The sequence below is a fragment of the Leptonychotes weddellii genome, chromosome 7, assembly GCF_054177405.1.
Source record: "Leptonychotes weddellii isolate Sample4059 chromosome 7, ASM5417740v2, whole genome shotgun sequence".
Lineage (NCBI taxonomy): Eukaryota > Metazoa > Chordata > Mammalia > Carnivora > Phocidae > Leptonychotes > Leptonychotes weddellii.
In genome coordinates, this window is record NC_138375.1 from 39,404,759 (window position 1) to 39,425,369 (window position 20,611).

Genomic DNA, 20,611 nt, shown 5'->3' on the forward strand with positions numbered 1-20,611 from the left:
CTAAATGTGAGACAGGAATCCATCAAAATCCTTGAGGAGAACACAGGCAGCAACCTCTTTGACCTCAGCCGCAGCAACTTCTTTCTGGACACATCGCCAAAGGCAAGGGAAGCAAGGGCAAAAATGAACTACTGGGACTTCATCAAGATAAAAAGCTTTTGCACAGCAAAGGAAACAGTCAACAAAACCAAAAGACAACTGACAGAATGCGAGAATATATTTGCAAATGACATATCAGATAAAGGGCTAAGTATCCAAAATCTATAAAGAACTTATCAAAATCAACACTGAAGGAACAAATAATCCAATCAAGAACTGGGCAGAAGACATGAACAGACATTTCTGCAAAGAAGACATACAAATGGCCAACAGACACATGAAAAATGCTCCACATCACTGGGCATCAGGGAAATACAAATCGAAACCACAATGAGATACCACCTCACACCAGTCAGAATGGCTAAAATGAACAAGCCAGGAAATAACAAGATGTTGGCGAGGATGTGGAGAAAGGGGAACCGTCCTACACTGTTGGTGGGAATGCAAGCTGTTGTAGCCATTCTGGAAAACAGTATGGAGGTTCCTCAAAAAGTTGAAAATAGAGCTACCCTATGTCCCAGCAATTGCATTACTGGGTATTTACCCTAAAGATACAAATGTAGTGATCCAAAGGGGCACATGCCCCCCATGTTCATAGCAGCAATGTCCACAGTAGCCAAACTATGGAAAGAGCCTAGATGTCCATCAAGAGATGAATGGATAAAGAAGATGTGATATATATATATATACAATGGAATACTACTCAGGCATAAAAAAAAAGAAATCTTGCCATTTGCAAAGACATATATGGAACTAGAGGGTATTGTGCTAAGGGAAATAAGTCAACCAGAGAAAGTCAATTATCATATGATCTCACTCATATGGGAATTTAAGAAACAACACAGAGGATCATAGGGGAAGGGAGGGAAAAATGAAACAAGACAAAACCAGAGAGGGAGACAAACCATAAGAGATTCTTAATCTCAGGAAACAAACAGGGTTGCTGGAGTGGAGGTGGGTGGGAGGGATGGGGTGGCTGGGTGATGGACATTGGGGAGGGGACGTGTTGTGGTGAGCGCTGTGTATTGTGTAAGACTGATGAATCACGGACCTGTACCCCTGAAACAAATAATACATTATATGTTAATAAAAAAAAAAAAAGAATGAGGAAGATCTTTGAATTGATATAGAGTTATTTCCAGGGTATAGCGTTAAGTGCAAAGCAAAGTGCCGAGAAGTGTAATGTGCTACTTTTCATGTAAGACAGAAGGGGTGGGTATAAATAAATATACGTGCATTTGCTTATTTGTAAAGATGAGACAGGACTAGTGAGATTAGTTATTTACAGAGGTTAGGTAGGAATAATGTGGAAAAAGGGGGAAATGATAACAGGGTGTAGAGGACGAAGGGGGTGGGACACTTCTGAGTATATCTTTTTGTGTAATTGTGACTCTTAGAACCATAATAATGTTCCTCATACCCAGAACATGATTAAGATCATCCAGGAGATGAGGGGAATTCAATATGAAATACAAACAATAACGAATGGTATTTCAAATGAGGAATGCAACCACATTGAAGGAGGTGATAAGAAATATAACTAACTGATGTTACAGTATTTTGATGGGATACTATACAGCTAAAGACCAATGGATCTGCACACAAATATTGGACTTGAATTAGTCAATCTGTTTTTCACAGGAGTAGGGGTTAGAAATTCTGAAAATATTTGGAATTGAAGGATTGAAAAAAATATATTGTGGATAATGAGATCATGGGGGCATACTGAAAGGACATAGGAGCCAACTTGAGGGAGCTCTCAATAGCCAAACTTGGACATTCTGAGCAATAAAATAAATAATGACAATAATGTATTCTAATCCACAGAATAAAAAAAAAATCCATGAGTCCATACACAATAGAATACCAGTTGAATGTAGAAGGAATGTCAGGAAGAGAAAAAAAATCACCTATGAATGCTAAAATTATTGGGTCAAAATATGATTAAAAACAGGATTTTGCAGGGCAGCTGGGTGGCTCAGTCGGTTCAGCGACCAACTCTTGATTTTGGCTCAGATCATGATCTCAGGGTCATGAAATCAAGCCCCCCATTGGGCTCCACACTCAGCAGGGAGTCTGCTTGAGGTTCTGTCTCTCCCTCTGCTCTCCCTATCTCCTCCTACTCTCCCCATCCCAGCTTGTGTGCTTGCACCCTTTCTCTCTCTCTAAAACAAAACAAAACAAAACAAAATAGGATTTTCATGGTTTCAAGGTATTTCCTTACAAGATATCAACTGCAAAGGGGAAAATAGTCACTATGGTGAGAAAACTGGCAGGTGCCATCTTAACCAAATGCACATCACCAAGTTAACATCACTAGTAATAGGACATTGATCATGTGCACCTCCTGATATGATGCACTGATAAAGCACAATGAGACTTCTGTGGTCTTGTCAAAAATGGGTTAACCTCAGTGAGGAGGAAAGAGGAGACAAACCCAAATTGAGAGACCAGTACAAAATAAATGGCCAGTATTCTTCAAAAGTGTGGGGCCATGAACAATAAGGAAAGACTGAGGAACGGTCACAGATTGGAGAGAATAAAGAAACTGTGGGCTCTTGAATTGGTTGCTGGATTAGAAAAAGGCCCAGAAACAGGATTTCACCAATGTTAATTACTTGGCTTTGATCATTGTATTCGGGTTCTGTAAGATGTTAACATTAGTGAAAGTAGGTGAAAGGTATATTGGGAACTCTGTATTATTTTTGCCACCTTAAAGTTTTTTCAAAATAAAAAGTTGTAAAAATATATTGCTGAAGTTTCCATTTTGAGGGACAAAAAGGGTATGAGCTAGCTCTCATGCAACTTCAGTCCAGGAAGGGAGATAAACATGTATGCAAATAAATACCGCAACTGTGGTGGGTTACAAAATAGAAGTTCCTGGGGACTGCAGAGTCTGGGTCGGTGCATGAAGTCAGAGAGGGTTTTCTTGAGGAAGTGGGAGCTGACATCTGAGACATGAGGAGGAATGAATCAGGGAAAGAGAGAGAGGAATAGTGTATGTGGAAGCTCTGCAGCAAGGGGGAACATGGTGCTTTTAGGGAATTGCATGAGGGCCGTTAAGACTGGAAGGAAAAGGTGCTGCTGGTGCAGGAAGAAGCTGGAGAGGTGGGGAGGGACCAGATCACCCAGGGCCTTGTAACTGGGTCCCAGTTTTTGCCAAAGCAGCACAGACAGCAGAGAATTTATCCTCCATTGTTGCAACTAGACTGATCAGTTTGGGTCCTATCGGTGATCTTCAGAGTGCTGATTGCAATCAGCCAGTGTACATTGTACCCATCACATGGCACCTGACATTCCTTGTCTGGTAGCTTACCTAACCTCCCTGACCTGTAAGTCCAGCTTCTTAAGTTGGAGTCCTCCTAAAGATTTTCTCTTTCAAGAGTCATATCACCTCAATTTCACTTTTAAGTGGTATTGGCATACCAGGCAGAAGTTCTGCCCCCTCACCCATTTTTTTAATCTTTGAACTCAGGGACTTGCTCGAGGCTCTCCTATGTAGGTCTAAGTCAGCCTGGACATTATTTGCCAAGAGCAAATCTTGTGCGTCCTTAGGAATTTGCCTTTCAGTCTCATTGCCAGGGGCACTGTGGCTTATAAACTGTTGCACTTGTGTCACTAATGTCCACTTGGAGTCAACTCTGAATGCCTCCATTTCACATGGGTGACTTCTGCTGCCCGCCACCCCCACCCACCCAGGCAGGGCTTGTGTTGCTTTAGCAATCTCAACTTGAGTTCTGTAGCAATCCCAGTTCTCTTATTTCTCCTTCTTTCAGTGGACTTGCTGAAGATCCAAATTAAGCCTCTCCTTAAAATGATTTTGTGTCTCATTCCACTCTACGCCCCAATCGTAGTCCAGCTCTATCATTTTAAGACAGATCACATTTGTCCAGCAGAGAACTGCAATGGGAAATATTTCTGAAGGTCCTGGGGTGGGGGCAGGAATCCCCCTCCATCCTCGGTATCCTCTAAAATATCTCTATTCCAGCTACCAGGTCCCAGTTTTTGCCAAGGAAGCACATAGCAGTAGAGAATTCAGCTTACACTGTTGCAACTGGAATGGCCAATTTGGGTCCTATCAGTGATCTTCAGAATGCAGGTTGCAATCAGATAGCGTGTGTGTCGCGCCAGTCACATGGTGCCTGACGTTCATTGTCTGGTGGCTTATCTCCCTAATTTGATTTTGCATTGCTTTATTTTGCATGCAAACCTTTGTGCCAAGGTTGGCTATCCACTATCTGTAGATTGTTCAATGTTATGAGAAGCAGAGATTCTTGCATTTCTTTTTCCAGAGGTTCTTTTGCAACCCAGGGTCTATTAACTTCATGGACTTTGTGATTGTTCCTCAAATTGCATGTAAAACTTAGCATGTGTGCATATATGTGAATTTTATGAAGGAGGATCTATGGCTTCCATTAGAATCTCAACAAGGTGTATGACCATCCCCTACCCCAAAGTCATAAACCACACTGTCTTACCTGCATTTTCTTGCTCTATATCCTATAGGAAGGCTTCCATATATTCCCCAAAGCCTCACTTTCTCCACGCTTGTGGTCTGGGTCTCAAAAGGGCAAAGATTTTATTATTGGCTTATAGTTTTCTTATCTAGTGATAGGATGCTTCTCTCTACCTCCCTCTCTTTCATAGCTACTTCACATCTCCTCCAAGAGCTTGTTGCTTGACATCTGACCATTGGTAAATGGATGATGACGCACAGAGAATGAGAACTCTTCTAACTCCAGCTGGGATTCCTGGTGTTCCATAGCATCAATCATGTTATAGAAGGAGAGGTTGAAAAGTGACATTACTTATAAGTATTCACTATACTGTACATTTGTGGGGCCTTGGTGGTTCAGTGGTAGAATTCTCGCCTGCCACTATACTGTACATTTATGCTTTACATACTTTCCCATATGGGTTAAAAATAAAAAGTTTTTTTAACATTGTTTTTCCATTATAGTGAAACAAATCATCATTAAAATTTCCCCTCACATGAAGTTTCTTTAGCTGTAAAGTCAATACATTACTGTTAAAAATACAATAACACAGGCAAGCAAAAAAAAAAAAAGCATAAAATTTCACTCCTAACTCAACCAACTTGGTGAAAATTCCTATAACATTTTGTTCTGCATACCCTTCAAAATTGCTCGACTATATGCAAATGACCTCTTTTTTAAAAAGAACCAAAATGGAATCATCCTTCACATTTTATTTTTAACAGCTGTATTGAGGTATAGTTAATATTAAACTGCACATATCTAAAGTGTATAATTGGTAAGTTTTGAAATATATACACACCCCTGGGAAACCATCCTCACAATAAAAATTGAGAAGACATTATCCGTAACATCCAAAAGTTTCCTCATGCCCCTTTGTAATATCTCCCACTCACTCTACCCACTCCTTCTCCTTTCAGAAACCAGATTTGCTTTCTGTCCCTACAGAACAGGTTGCATATTATCTACTATGATAAAGCTACCATGAACATTTATGTACAAGTCTTTTTATAGGTATATGCTTCCTTTTCTTTTATGGGAGTTCCAGTTCCTCCACATCTTTGCCAACACTAGTATGGTCAATCTTTTAAATTTTAGATATAAAGTAGTATCTCATTATGGCTTTTATTTGGATTTCCCTAATTACTAATGATGTTGAACATACTCTTATATGCTTATTTACCATCCATATATCTTCTTTGGTACTGGGTCTATTCAAACCTTTGCCTATTAAAAAAATAAGTTGTTTCCTTATCACTGGGCTTTGAGAGTTCTTCATGTATTCTGGGTATGAGTGTTTCAATAGACATAACTTTGCAAAGATTTTCTCGCAGACTGTGGCTTTTCCTTCCATCCTTTCAACAGTGTCTTTTGAAGAGCAAAAGTTCTAATTTTGATGAAGTCTACTTTAGTGATTTGTTCTTTAATGGATTGTGCTTTGGGTGTTGTATCTAAGAAATCTTTGCTTAACCCAAGGTCACAAAATTTTTCTCCTATGATTTCTTCTAAAAATTTTATAGTTTTAGGTTTTATATTTAGGCCTAAGATCCATAGGTCTATTTTGAGTTGATTAATAAATATAATATAAAGTATGGATTTTTTTTTTTTAAAGATTCCATTTATTTATTTGACAGAGAGAGACACAGCGAGAGAGGGAACACAAGCAGGGGGAGTGGGAGAGGGAGAAGCAGGCTTCCCGCGGAGCAGAGAGCCCGATATTGGACTCGATCCCAGGACCCCGGGACCATGACCTGAGCCGAAGGCAGTTGCTTAACAACTGAGCCACCCAGGCGCCCTCTTTTTTTTTTTTTTTTTGCATATTGATATCCAATTTTTGTAGCTCCATTTCTTGAAAAGTCAATCCTTTCCCCACTACTTTGCCTCTGCATCTTTGTCAAAAATCAGTTGCCCACATATGGGTAGAATTTATTCCGGGCTCTATTCTGGTCTATTCATCTACTTGTCTATCTTGGCACCAACACCATGCAGTTTTGGTTATTATAGCTTTGTTATAATTCTTGAAATCAGTGTTAGCCCTCGATTTTTGTTCTTCTTTTTCAAAGATATCTTGGCCATTCTAGGTCCTTTACATTTTCATATGAATTTTAGAATCAGCTAGTCAGCTTATAAAAAAAAAAAAAAAGCCTGCTGAATTTGGTGAGAATTGATATCTTAACCACAAAGAGTCTTCTGAGTCATGAACAAGGTATATCTCTCCATTTATTTAGGCATCAATTTCTTTTAGCAATATATTATTGTCTTTATAAAGATTATATATGATAGTCTTTAACAGGTGTTTCGTATCTTTCATCAGATTTATCCCCCATTATTGCATATTTTTGATGCAATTATAAGTGCAATTTCTTATTGTTCTCAGCTAGTACAGAGAAATACAATTGGATTTTGTATATTGACCCTGTGTCCTGAAGCATTGTAAACCAACTAGTAGTAGCTTTTTTGTAGATTCCATTGGGTTTTCTACATTGGTATCATGCCATCTTCATAAAGACAGTTCTTTCTTCCTTTCTGATCTGGATGCCATTTATTTCTTTTTCTTGCCTAATTTAATTGTCTAGATATCTGACACAATATCAGATAGAAATGGCTAGAATAGATGTCTCTGATTTGCTTCTGATCTTTCTTACAGGAAAAGCATTCAATTTTTTCCATCAAGTATGACATTAGCTATATGTATTCATAGATGCTTTTTACCAGTTGTGAAATTTCCCTTCTATTCCTAGTTGCTGGGAGTTTTATATGAGGAGTAGATGTTGGATTTTGCCAAATGCTTTTCTGTGTCTATTGAGATGATTATTTATTTCTTTTTTTAGTTTGTTAATAACGGTGAATTACACTGATTTCAAATATTAAACCAACCCTGTATTCCTAGGATAAATCCCATTCTGCAATGATGTATTACCCTTTTAATATATTGTTGAATTGCTAAAATTTTGTTTACAATTTTTACATGTATATCCATGAAAGATTTTGATCTGTAGCTTTATTTTCTCATACTTTGTCTAGTTTTGGTTCGCACGTTTTTAATAAACCAGCTTTTTCCTACTGATCAATCACAAATATATTTACCTATCAATAGATGCATTTTTGCAGTGTGTGGGGGCATCACACCATTTTATTTTGGATGAGTCATAATTTAACCTAATGTTGGATGTTTCCAACTTTTTAATATTATAAAAAATACAAGCTCTCCTTTTGCATAAACTTCTGCAAACACAAAATATTCTTAGGATAAATTCCCAGGATTAGTGGGTCAGAGGGCCACTAAGTATCCCTCAGAAAAGCCATTACAATGTATACTCCCAACTGCAGAGTACAAGATTGTCTGTTTTTCAAAACCCTTCCCAAAACTCGGTATAATTTTTTTAAGTAGGTCAGTAGTCCTTGCACATGATGAAATCCTCTCTCACACAAATCGCACAGCCTCTTCAGCCTAAATAGCTCTAAGTGGCCTTGAGATATGAGAGAAAAAAGAGAGAGAGAGAAAGAGGTAATGTCCTTCTAGGTAGGGAAGTCACCATAATAACAGATTGCTAAGAAATATGTTTGTATCCCTTACCCTACTTCTGGTAGGCCCATATCTCCAGGGCAATACTGTGGCTTGCTAGATGGCAAACACTTTGATTTTCTCACATGTGGTTAAAGGATAAATTAATTTCTTGGTTTAATATTTGAAATCAGTGTAATTCACTTTCAGAATGTTAGATCTAGATGAATCCTTAACAAACCAATTCTTCCAGTCCCTCATTTCATAGATGGGAAAACTGAGACAGAGAGAGGGAAGAACTTGCCCAAGATCCCATAGGAAATTAGTGGCAGAGCCAAATGGTTGGATAAAATTACTGCTAAGTTCTGTTTTTGTTCTTTCTGTGACTCTTCCACTTAGAAGAATATTCGAATAGAAAACCTCACTTGCCCAACATATACTTCTCTAAATCCTATGCTTTAAGAGAAGCAACTGTAGAATAGAGAAAAAAATTGCTTTTACATTTACATTTATGCTTGGTCTGTTTCCAGGGATATCATGGGCAAATGGCATCCCTTTTCCCAGTAAATGAGGCTGATGGTACAAATAGTTGAATGTGGTTTTGGTTCATAGGTACAAAAGACCTCCGAAGAAATCCAAAACCAAAAAAGGCATAGTCTGAGAGGTATGAGTACTGACTTGTGTCATGTACATTTCTCTTGGGAAGATAAAGAAGCCGCTAATTAATATAGAGATGTTGGGGTTTGATGAATGTATATAACATCCACAATGGCAGTCAAGTTGGGGATGGGAGGAAGGGAGAGCTATTAGAATAAAAATAGATAATTACGCATAGACACCTGTGGAGTTGGCTATGGAATGGTTGATGGGTTGGATCAACTCATAGAGGGCTTGGTATGTTCCAAATACACACCCCAAAAGGCCCAGGATACTGATCATGATGTCCTTTGCAACGGTGACATAGCTCATGTCTTCAGCATAAAAGGTGATGAGCTCCAGGAGGGGTGGGATGATGAGGGCCAGGGCACTGCTGCTCACGGAGCCCACAAAGGAGATGACCAGGTCCAGGCGGGGGATGAGGATGGCTGAGACACCTGCAGAGAGAGAAGAAATTTAGAATCACTGATTGTTTCTGCAGCAAGGAAGTTCAGAAACCAACCACTTCCTTGTGGCCTTATAATCCCACAGATGCCAGACCATTTTGGAAATGTGGGAAAGAGTCCCAATGCAGATGTGAGCAGTAGGTCAGGCACTGTGGTTCTGGATTCCCCCCTCTGTTTTAAAGGCCAATATAGATGCTCTCCTTTTATGTCTTATCTATTGGGTTTTTCTCATATAATGGTTATTAGAAAGGCTCCTCTACCACCTATCTATTATCACCTTCTCATTAAAGAGATGGGAGAATCTAGAGCTCTAGAGGGAATGGGATGTGGCCAAGGTCACACATTCTCTGAGGTGAGAATCCATTGAAATGCCTGTCTAAGGCTCTTTCCACTCTACTATGCTGCCTCCCTTATATATGAAAGAACTTGTACATCATAGGTGCTCTTACTCAGACACTGAATCTACTGTGAATCTGTACTACTCTACAAGATACAGCCACCGTCTAGAAGCAAGAATGAATAACAAATGAGAGATGGTTTTTTTGTCAGAATCTCAACTATGTGTTTTGCTACTCCTAGAATGATCCTGGTAATAAAAAGAACATAAACATGAAGACAGCAATAGGCTGCTCCCTCCCCATTTCTTCTAAACACCATTTTCTTAAATCTCCATCTTTTATACAGATGATGAACATACATTATGAATTGTCCAGGGGAGTCCAATTTCAATAATGTATGAATGAATAACTATACCACTTATGTGATTTCACTTTGCACAATGGTATGATTTTCCTATGAACAAATTAGGGAAAAACTGTCCTGGAAAGCACTCATACTAGCTTGCTGGATTTGAAGAAAACCTCACCTCTTTCTGAAATTGCTGCAGCACATCTAATCAGAGAATGAGAGAGACTCATCAACTCTCACAGTTGAGAATTTGTCACCCCTCTGATGGGATGGTCCTGTCCACAGCTTTCCCTTCTCAGATATTTAATAAATTGCTTACTGGATGAGGCACAGAGAATCTGTCTGTTCTCCAGGAGACCTCACACTGACAGGGCAGAGAAAATATTTTAAAGGAAAACTATAATGCAAGTTAGACTGGAGGAGTTCTCTAGAAAGATCCTATCTGGTGATGCCAACCCATTGCTCACAGACCTTCCATGGCTCCCCATTTCCAGATCTCCTAAGCACAATGTCTCTGACAACTTGGGCCCTGCCAGGTCCTCTGGCCTCATGTCTTATCCCTCCCCACTGCTTTTAGTTCTCCAAAGAGGCCATACATAAGTACTTGCCTCTGATCTGTGCACAGCCTGCTTCCTACATGTGGTACATTTTTCATTCCTCCATCTACCTTCTACTTATCTCTTAGGTCATTTTAAAAAATATTTATTTATTTATTTGGGAGAGAGAGAAAGAAAGAGAAAGAGCACAAGCGGGCAGAGGGGCAGAGGGAGAGAGAAAAACAGACTCATTGCTGAGCAGGGAGCCTGACTCAGGGCTCCATCCCAGAACCCTGGGATCATGACCTGAACTGAAGGCAGATGCTCAACCAACTGAGCCACTCAGGCGCCCTTATCTCTTAGGTCTTAACTGAAATATCATTCCACTGAAGAGGACTCCCTGATCTGGCCTCAGGTAAGTATAGGACCTTCTAATGTGCTCTCAGAGCATCCTCTTCTTATCTGAACCATCATATGGTACATCATTAGGTACCATCTTAACGTTCATCACAATGTGTTGTCATTATTTCCTTGCATATAGTTCTTACTCAACATGTCTTCTTTATTATTCATCATTGTATCCCCAGTGCCTAGCACAATGCCAGGCATACAGTAGGTGCTCAACAAATGACTGTTGAATGAATGAAGGATAATGGAATTGACAGCTGAAAAAAGGAGGAGGAAGTGGTCATCCGGCATATAACAGAGACAGGGCCTCTCATTAGACGGTCAGCTCTGTCTAGCACTGCCTTCCCTGACCTCAAGTGGCCTGAACTACTCAGTTTTTCTCTTCAACTTAGACCCTTCCTATTAGGAATGATCTCAAAACAATAGAGCTACAGGTCCCTAATGTCTTGGTACAGACCGGAAACTCTGTAATACCTTAAACCAGCAGGTGTGTTGTTTCTGCTTCTAGAAATCCATTTATGTGAAGCATAACATCTGATAGCATATTCTTCTGCTGAAAGGCTCCAACAATTACGCACTTTCTCCAGACCTTGAACTGAAACTGCATTTCCTCAACTTTAAACTCCTGGAATCTTTAAGACTAAATTTTCTCTCTCTCTTGCACAATATACCACAGGTGTTTGAGGACAGATAGAGAAGTTGCCTTTGCTTCTCCAGGCAAAACGTCCCTAGTTCTTTCCCTCTTTCCTCATGAGGCACCTTTTCTGATGTTCTTTCTCTGGACATGCTTCAGAGAAAAAAGTCCCCAGCCCTGTTCATGATGTTTCCCAAACATCTACAACAGTGCCTAATGTAGAATGAACGAGTGAATCAGTGAATGAAGGAAGCATTAAGGAAGGAAGATGGCAAGAGGAGAGGAGAAAAGATTGCATCCAAAAAGTGATCGCCAAGGCTTTAACAAATCAGCCCCTTGTTTTCTCCTATAGTTCAAGGCCACTTTATGATAAGGGACTCGATCTTAATTTATAATAGGAAGGAATATGGCACACGATGGAAAACAGGCTTAGGTGCTCTACAGCCTGTGCTCAATTCCCAGCTCTGTCACTTAGCAGCTGTATGATTTGAGTGTGTTACCTAAACTCTCTGGACCGTCGTTCCTCCAGTTGGTAATATTATGTCGCTAGGCTGTCATGAGTATAAGGCAATGCCAATAGGCCACCTGGCGCCCAGCAGGCACGTAGGAATATGGCTGAATGAATGGTACTTCTTCCTCCCCTAAACCAGCCAATGGATACTTTCCATGTGTAAGCCCATTTTTCAGGTGGAAAGTTGAGGTTCAGGGAGGTGAAGTATCTTGCCCAAGGTCACAAAGAAGGTAAGTGGCTGAGCCAACGATAGCGGGGTAGATGCCCATGTGACTAGCAGCCACAGCTTTGGGCGACGAGTGCCATTTTATCCTACTCACAAGTCAGACAGACCAAGGCTGTGCGGACAGACAGGTCTATAAACAGTGTCCAGCTCTCTGACCCCTGGGAGATGACGAAGGGGATGATGATCTCGGCTGGGACGTGGAACTGGAGGGCGTAGGTGAAGAAGATGCCGATGGAGTACATCAGCTTGACCGACTGGTACAGCCTGCAGACAGACGGATAGGATGTGAAATTTGACGTGGCTCCTGGGCAGGGCCAGTCAGGATTCATCATTGCTCAGAAGTTGGTCCCTACCCCTGAGGTACAGCACTGGCTCAGGCCTGACCTGCCATCAGGGCCACCTGGGACGCTCATTAAAAGTGCACATTCCTGGAGATTCTGATTCAGTAGGTCTGTGGCTCAGGCATCTGTGCCTTTTATTCTTTTACTTTCTAAAAAGTTCTATCTGTATAGAGTAAAATTCCTGGTTCAAAAGTCATACAGTGAAAAGCTTTCCTCTGACCCTTGATTCCCATTCTTCTTTCCATAGGCAGCTCCTCTAAGAATTTTCCTGTAGCCCTTTCAGAAATAACCAGTGTATATAAAGGCTTATACCAAATGTAGGTATACTACACACACACTGTAGCTTCCTGTACACACTGCTGAGCTCCGTTTCTGTTCATTAAATACTTCTTGGACATTGTTTCTTATCTGTGCACATAGATTTGGCTCCTCTGTTTAATAGATGCTTGGTATTCCAATTGCATAGATACACTATAATTTTTTTTGACCAGTCCCCAATCAATGGATATTTAGATTATTCCCAGTCTTTTGCTAGTAAACAATGCTACAAAATATATCCATTACACAGATATCTATGCACATTTAGCATACAACCTGAGAGGTAAAAATGCTGGCTAAAAGTATATGTGATTTAAACTTTGGTTAGCTACTGACATATTTCCCCTTTGTTGTCCGAGCATATTGGAATGCTTGCTTCCCCACATCCTTATCAAAACACAATGTGTGAAAATGTGTTGGTCTCTGTCATTCTGTTTTTTTCTGGCATTTCTGTTATTATGAGGGAAACAAAGTATTTTTTCAAATATATAAAATGCCATTTAAAAAATCTGCCTGTGAACTGTGTGCTCATGCCCATTTCTTCCTTGGGTTGTTGGTCTTTTTCTTACTGGGAAGGGGTATTTGTCTAAGGCTCCTCTGGGGAATCTGGTGGCCAGCCAAGTTCAGAGCAGATGTGCAGTTCTCATGGTACCTGATGCCCACGTTTTCCAGCTGAGGCTCCCACAAGAAAAGTGCCCTGCCCAAGGTAGCCAATGGCAGCCTGAATGGCCCGGAATAGGAAGAGCATATTAGAATGATACCTTACTTGCATAAAGTAAGTTATGACTTCAAAGAAATTCCACATTATTACCCCACCTAGTCATTACCACAACACAATGAGATGGGTGGGGCTGGTGGTATTTTTCTCATTTTATAGCTGTGGCCTTGTGGGAAATGCATACCCTACCACTCTACTCACCTCTGAAAGAATAAGGCTGTGGGGAGACCTAACAATGACAATAGCTAATACTCAATGACTACTTACTATGTGCCAGGCACTTTTCTTTTCTTTTTTTAAGTGGGCTCCACACCCAGCATGGAGCCCAATGTGGGTCTTCAACTCATGACCCTGAGATCAAGACCTGAGTTGAGAGTGGGACGCTTAACCAACTGAGCCACCCAGGCGCCCCTGTCCCAGACACTTTTCAAAGCACTATATATATATTAAAGCAGTTAATCCTCACAATCACCGCCCCCCCCCCGCCCCCAGACAATGCAACAGCCATTTATTTACGATGTTCATTAATACTTCCTGTTCTTCCAGGCAATGGTAGATTTTCACTTCCTTGCCCTTTGGAGTGGGATGTGGCCATGGGACTTGCTTTGACCAATGGATTGCAAGCAGAGGAGATGTATGTCACTTCCCAGCAAACCTTTAGCAGCTTCACGGTGAAGGGCATGATTCACTGCACTCTCTGCCATGGCAACATTTGAGGGAGCAGCTGTCATCATTCTGTGTCCTTGAGTGGGGATGGTGCGGAGCCGAGCCCCGGCCATCCCATAACGGGCATGTAGCATGAGCACAGAATTAAGCGTTTGTGTGTGTTCAGCCATTGAGATTTTGGAGTTGTTTATTACTGGAGCATAACCAAGCCTATATACATAGGCATTAGTATTATCCCTATTCTACTGACGATGGAAATGAGGTCTGCAAGATTAGGTTGCTCGTCCAAGGTCACGTAAGAACCAGGATGCAAATGCCTTTAGCTAGCTTGAGAACCTGTGCTCTTCAACACTTGGCTCTACTGATTGCTTAGTCGCAGTGCACTCCGTATACTACCAGCATAATGACAAAAGCTAATATTTGATGAGCGCTGCGAGTCGGCCCCGAAAACATTAGCTGGATGAAGGAGGGGACGAGCAAGTGAATGAATGATCAAATGTAAGAATTTCAAACTAAATTCCAACTGGGGCATAACAGTGGCAGCCTAGGTCCATTTCTGGAAGTGGGGCCTGAGGAGTGGTCCATCTGCAGGACTCGCGATCATTATTCTGGCGTTATACTTTTTGTTGTTGCTGTTTGTGTTTCCCAAACACTCCCAGATCATTCTGTTTTAGGGTCTCTGAACCATAGAGTCAGACAGGTTCAGTGTCAAGTTCCAGCTCCTCACAAACAAGGTGAGCTGAGAAAGCTCCACAGAGCTTCTCCAAATAGCAACTTCCTCATCTAGTGAATGGACTTGATAATAATCATGCTGACTCATAGGGCTATTGTGAGAGCTTAACCAGGTAATGCACAATGTCTGGATTATCAAACCTACCTGTTATCATCATAACAATATTGGCAGTTAATATATGGTGTTAGTGACAACCCAAGGGAATGCCACATTCTGTTGCTCAGGCTCAGATCCCGTGACTCTACTCCCCTCGTCACCCCAGGCAGGCAGGGACGTACCAGCAATTGGGCAAGTTGAGGGTGATGCTGGCCTGGGTGTTGGACCCAAACTTCATGTAGCCCAGTGTTCCCAGGCAGATGTAGAGGATGATGACAAGGGACATCCCCAAGTACAGAACAAAAGAAAACTGTTGTGGATGCTTCATCTGATTTTTGAGAGGCAGAACCTAAAGGTGAAGGAGGTTGAGAAAGACGAGGTAGTCAGAAGTGTGGCTCCTCATGAAGAAGCAGGCTTCCCCCTCAGGCACAGACATCCTTCTCAGGGTGGCCCAGGGTCAGGAAGGGCCACACTCCTTTTTATTTTCTTCCACTCTCTTTTGCCAGGGGTGCCCTACTCCGGCTGGACTAATGAGTACATTCGCACTCAGTCTTCAAGGCTTAGTGTGGTGCATGGAGCAGTTGGTGCCCAGGACGAGTCCTGATTTTCCTTTCCACCAGGAGAAGATCATATCCTGCACTTTTCATAAATACTTTAAGACATCTGGAACAACTGGCTTCCCCGGAGGGCACCAGAGACCATTCACGCAAATCCCACATCCATCTTACCATACCAACGCCTTCAAATGTGAAGATGGCTGTACCAAAGAACAGCAAGAAGGTCTTCCAGCTTGCCATCAAGGGGAGGCTGCTGGGATCTGGAATCTCCTGAAAGGAAGTAGAAGAAGGGCATTGGTTTTGCCATGGTATAGGAGTCATCCTCAAACTTTTCCTGGTAGAAAGCTGGGCCACACCTGCCATCATGGGTGTCATGAGCACCTGTGAGATAGCTAAAGCTAAATCAGCCTTCTTATCTTTAAAAAAGTTCTTGGGGCGCCTGGGTGGCTCAGGTTAAGCATCCAATTCTTTTTTTTTTTTTTCGAGATTTTATATATTTATTTGACAGAGAGAGAGAGCATGACCATGGGGAGCAGCAGTGGGAGAGGGAGAAGTAGGCTCCCCACCCAACAGGGAGCCCGATGTGGGGCTGGATCCCAGGACCCCAGGATCATGACCTGAGCTGAAGGCAGATGCCCAACCAGCTGAGCCACCCAGGTGCCCAAGCATCCAACTCTTGATTTCGACTCAGGTCATGAACTCAGGGTCCTGCAATCGAACCCCACGTTGGGCTCCATGCTCAGTGGGGCGTCTGTTTGAGACTCTCTCCCTCGTCCTCTGCCCCTCCCCCATTTGTGCTTTCTCTCTCTCTCTCTCAAATAAATAAATCTTTAAAAAAATAAAAAAAAGTTCTTTCTTTTTATTGTGGTAAATTACACATAGCATAAAATTTACCATTTTAAACATTTTTAAGTGTACAATTCAGTGGCTTTGAGTACATTCTCACTCATGTACAACCCTCACCACCACCCATCTCCAGAACTTTTTCATCCTCCCAAATTAAAACTTTGTATTCATGAAATAATAACTCTTTATTACCCCACTCCTGGTCACTCCTATTTTACACTGTTTCTATGAATTTGTCAACTCTAGGTACCTCATATAAGTGGAATCATATAATCCCTGTCCTTTTGTGACTGGCTTATTTCGCTGAGCACAATGTCTTTAAAAGTTCATTCATGTTGCCACATAGATCAGAAGTTCATTCCTTCTTAAGGAATGCATTGCACGTATTTAGCACATTTTGAGAAGGGAGTTGCTTAAGGCTACTCTGCAAGGTGGTGGCCCAGCCCGGATGAGAATTGAGGTCTCCTGTCTTCCCATTCTCCAACGCCTCTTTTTCATCACTTCTACTACAGCGGCAACATGCATGCAGAGAGAATGGTTATTTTAATAGACTCCTGTGGTGGGCAGAATAATGGCTCTTTTACAAAGATGTCCATGTCCTAGTCCCTGGAACCTGTGAATATGTTATGTTACATGGCAAGGGAGAATTAAGTTTTCAGACTGAATTCAGGTTGCTAATCAGCTGACCTTAAAAGAGGGAGATTATCATGGGTCATCTGGGTGGGTCCAATGTAGGAACAAGGGTCTTTAAAAGTGGAAGAGGGGATCAGAAGAGAGAACTAGAGAGATGGTGGTATGGGAAAGACTCAGCCTTGAATTGCTGACTTCGGAGATGGAAGGTGGCCATAAGCCAAGACATGTGGGCAGTCTCTAGAAGCTGGAGCAGGCAAGAAAACAGATTCTTCACATAAGCTTCCAGAAAGAAACCCAGCCCTGCTGATACCTTGATTTTATCCCAGTGAGACCTCCAGGACTGTAAGATAAATTTGTGTTGTTTTAAAAGGCTAGATTTGTGATAATTTGTTACAGTAGCAACAGGAAACTAATATAGCCCCAAAGACTTTCAGATTCAAAGAAATTAAGCTATAATGGTAGAATTTCAGGGCCTGTGATAATAACAAAGCATGGGCTTGGGAGGCAAACTGGTGGGAATTAGTGTAAAAATTACTTTCTGTTTATCAGTTTCCTTGTCTATAAGCTGAGTACTTACAAAATATAAAACATATAAAATAGTATCACTGGAAAGATTCAGTGAGTTAATATATGTGAAGAACTTGGCACCAAGTAAATAAAAATTCTTTATCATACATGTAATCCCTTGTCAACCTTTTGTCGGTTATTAGTTGAGGTTTATCCCCCCGAATGAATGTGACCCCCGTGAGAGCAGATATGCCACCAGTTTCACCTACCACCGAATCTCAGTGCCTTGCACCATGCCTGGATCACAGAAGGTATTCAATAACTAATTGTCAAATGACTCACTGTTATCCAGAGTGACGATGATGATGATGATGTTGACTGGCTCTTATAGCTTGTGGGGCTGAAGCATTCACGGATGTCACTTTAGCAGGGGCTGCTCAGAGCAGGTGACCTTCCTCACCTTCACCTGCCCATAATGATACTAACCTTCCCCAGGTGTCTCAGAACCCCTTCTGCCGTCAGTTTCAGGCACAGACCTGTACGATATACTCAAAGATCAGAGCCATGCTTCCCAGGGTGGTGACGTTGGCCAGCGTTGAAAAGATGGACAGCATCCTGAGGTTCTGGATAAACACCAACAGGACCAGGAAGGGCAGGATTGTCAGCATGTAAAAGCGGATGTTCAGGATGGGGGTCAGCACCAGGATCTTCCTGGGTTGGCAGTTGTTGGAGGTCATGTGGGCTTCTTCCACCATCTGATGTAGACATAATGAGGGGCAGTGTAGTTAGAGTTGTCAGATTAAATACAAAAGGCTCAGTTAAGTTTCTTTTTCCGATAATTATCAAGTGACTTTTTAGAAAAGTATGTCTCAAATATTCCATAGGACATACACATAGTAAAAAAATACATATATTTGCTGTGTATCTGAAATTCCAATTTAACTGGGTGTTGTATGTATTTTTTTTTTTTTTGCCAAATCTGGTAACCCCAACTGTGGTGCCCAAGACTGTGACAATAAGAAACCCTTAGAATCTTAAAATCTCCTTTTGTCATCTAACCCAACCTCTTCTTCTCTGTCAAATGGTTTCCTTTCATATACTCAGAGAATGGAAGTTGATTACACAAGAATATCTTCTCTAACTTTAGATAGCCCTAAAAGTTAGAAAGCTCTGAATACTGAGCAAAATCTATCTGCTTGAATATTTCATCTACAACACTTGCCATAGTTCTAGCTGTTTGAACGCACAAAACCGATTATGCTCCCTCTATTCCATGAAGCCAAGAAAGAATGCTATGATTGATTCATAATGCCTCTTGGGAATGCAATGAGGGCAAGATTGCAGCTTGTTTGTCTCATATGTAGTTAGTCATCTTCTATGTGACAACCCTGAGATACCTAAAGTGAATCTCACCGACACTTTTCAGGTTAAAAATTCGCAATTATTTCTGATTGGACAGGATTGCAAGCCTCTCTTTCCATCCTGGCTACACTCCTCAGATGTTGCTTTGGCTTCTCAATAATCCTCTTTTTTAACAAGTGATTTCCAGGACTGAGAGAACTCCTAAGTAGTCTGATCAGGAATGACAAATGAAACCATCTCTTCCCAGATCTGAACACTATACTTTTGCTAATGCAGCCCTAGCAGTGGGATGTCTGCTTTTCTCCCACTCTGCCCAGAAGAATCCTCTTCACCTGTTGTAAGTTGTCTGCCATAAACATAAAATAAACGCTGCAGAATCCCAGTTGGGTGGTGATTAATAAGAAGTTGACAGTGTACCTGAACAGGAAAAGAAGAGACAGAGGGAGAAAACAAATTACCTTTTAAAATGTATTTATTTTTATTTTTTGAAATGATTATTTCTGTTATTATTTTTAATACTTTGCTACATTTTTTTATTTTGAAAAATTTCAAGCCCACAGAAATAGTTGGTATAATTAACATCCATATGTCCTTTAACTAAATATGCCAATTGTTAACTTTTGGCCCTAACTGCATTATATAAATATGTATGTGTATATGAATGTATGTATTCATCTACACACACATGCATTCTTTTTCAGAACCACTTGAAAGTCAATTGCAGATTTCATAATACTTCAGCCTTAACTCCCTCAGCATATCGCTCTTGAGACTATGATATCCAGAATAGCAACTTCAATGTCCTCAAATATATAGTCCATATTTTAAATAACCCAATTGTCTCAAATATATCTTTCAAACTGTTATTTATTTTTTGGATTCAGGATCTAATCAAGGTTTATATATTGCGTGTGGCTATGTCCCTAGTCTTTATCCACGTAGACCAGCCCTGTGAACACCTGCATTCTTTGGTTTTCCATGATATTGGCTTTTGGGGAAGAATTCAGGCCAATTGTCTTGTAGAATATCCCACACTGTGGACTTGGATGATTGCTTCCTCATGATTAGATTCAGGTAAGTATATTTGGCAAGCATACCACACAGGTGATATTTGGTACTTCTTCCATCACATTGGGAGGCCCATGGTGTCCCCTGGCCCCACTGTGATTATGACTGTCAGATGACTCCATTGCAAGTGCACATTTCCCTCGTTAAAATCTGGAAGTAAAGCTTTGAGATGTATGAATATTCTGCTTCTCTCCAACCGAGGGTTTTAACATTCATTGGTGATCCTTGTCTGAATCGGTTATTTCATCAGTGACGGGGTGATGGTTTTCTCATTCTATCTGGCATTTTTTTCTAAATTTATCAGTTGGCATTTAAGAAGGATATATTCTTCCTCTTTTTTGGTATTGCAAAAAAACCCCTCACGGGGCGCCTGGGTGGCTCAGTTGGTTAAGCGACTGCCTTCGGCTCAGGTCATGATCCTGGAGTCCCAGGATCGAGTCCCACATCGGGCTCCCTGCTCGGCGGGGAGCCTGCTTCTCCCTCTGACCCTCCCCCATCTCGTGCTCTCTCTCTCTGTCTCATTCTCTCTCTCAAATAAATAAATAAAATCTTTAAAAAAAA

The 20,611-nt window shown here is 41.2% G+C and overlaps 2 protein-coding genes across 2 annotated transcripts in view; one reads left to right on the top strand and one right to left on the bottom strand.

Annotated features, from left to right (window-relative positions):
• GM2A (ganglioside GM2 activator) overlaps positions 1-5,175 on the top strand; it is a 21,405-nt gene extending 16,230 nt beyond the window's left edge. Inside the window, exon 5 of the mRNA XM_081825653.1 lies at positions 4,747-5,175. The gene's annotated coding sequence lies outside the window, so the exon portion shown is untranslated. The remainder of the gene's footprint in view (positions 1-4,746) is intronic.
• A 3,750-nt stretch (positions 5,176-8,925) lies between these two features.
• Positions 8,926-20,611, bottom strand: part of SLC36A3 (solute carrier family 36 member 3) — a 23,156-nt gene continuing 11,470 nt past the window's right edge. Inside the window, exons 5-10 of the mRNA XM_081825656.1 lie at positions 19,315-19,399; positions 18,157-18,375; positions 15,806-15,904; positions 15,260-15,426; positions 12,300-12,469; positions 8,926-9,194 (exon numbers count right to left, since the gene is read on the bottom strand). Coding sequence (XP_081681782.1) covers positions 8,926-9,194; positions 12,300-12,469; positions 15,260-15,426; positions 15,806-15,904; positions 18,157-18,375; positions 19,315-19,399 — 1,009 coding nt within the window. The remainder of the gene's footprint in view (positions 9,195-12,299; positions 12,470-15,259; positions 15,427-15,805; positions 15,905-18,156; positions 18,376-19,314; positions 19,400-20,611) is intronic.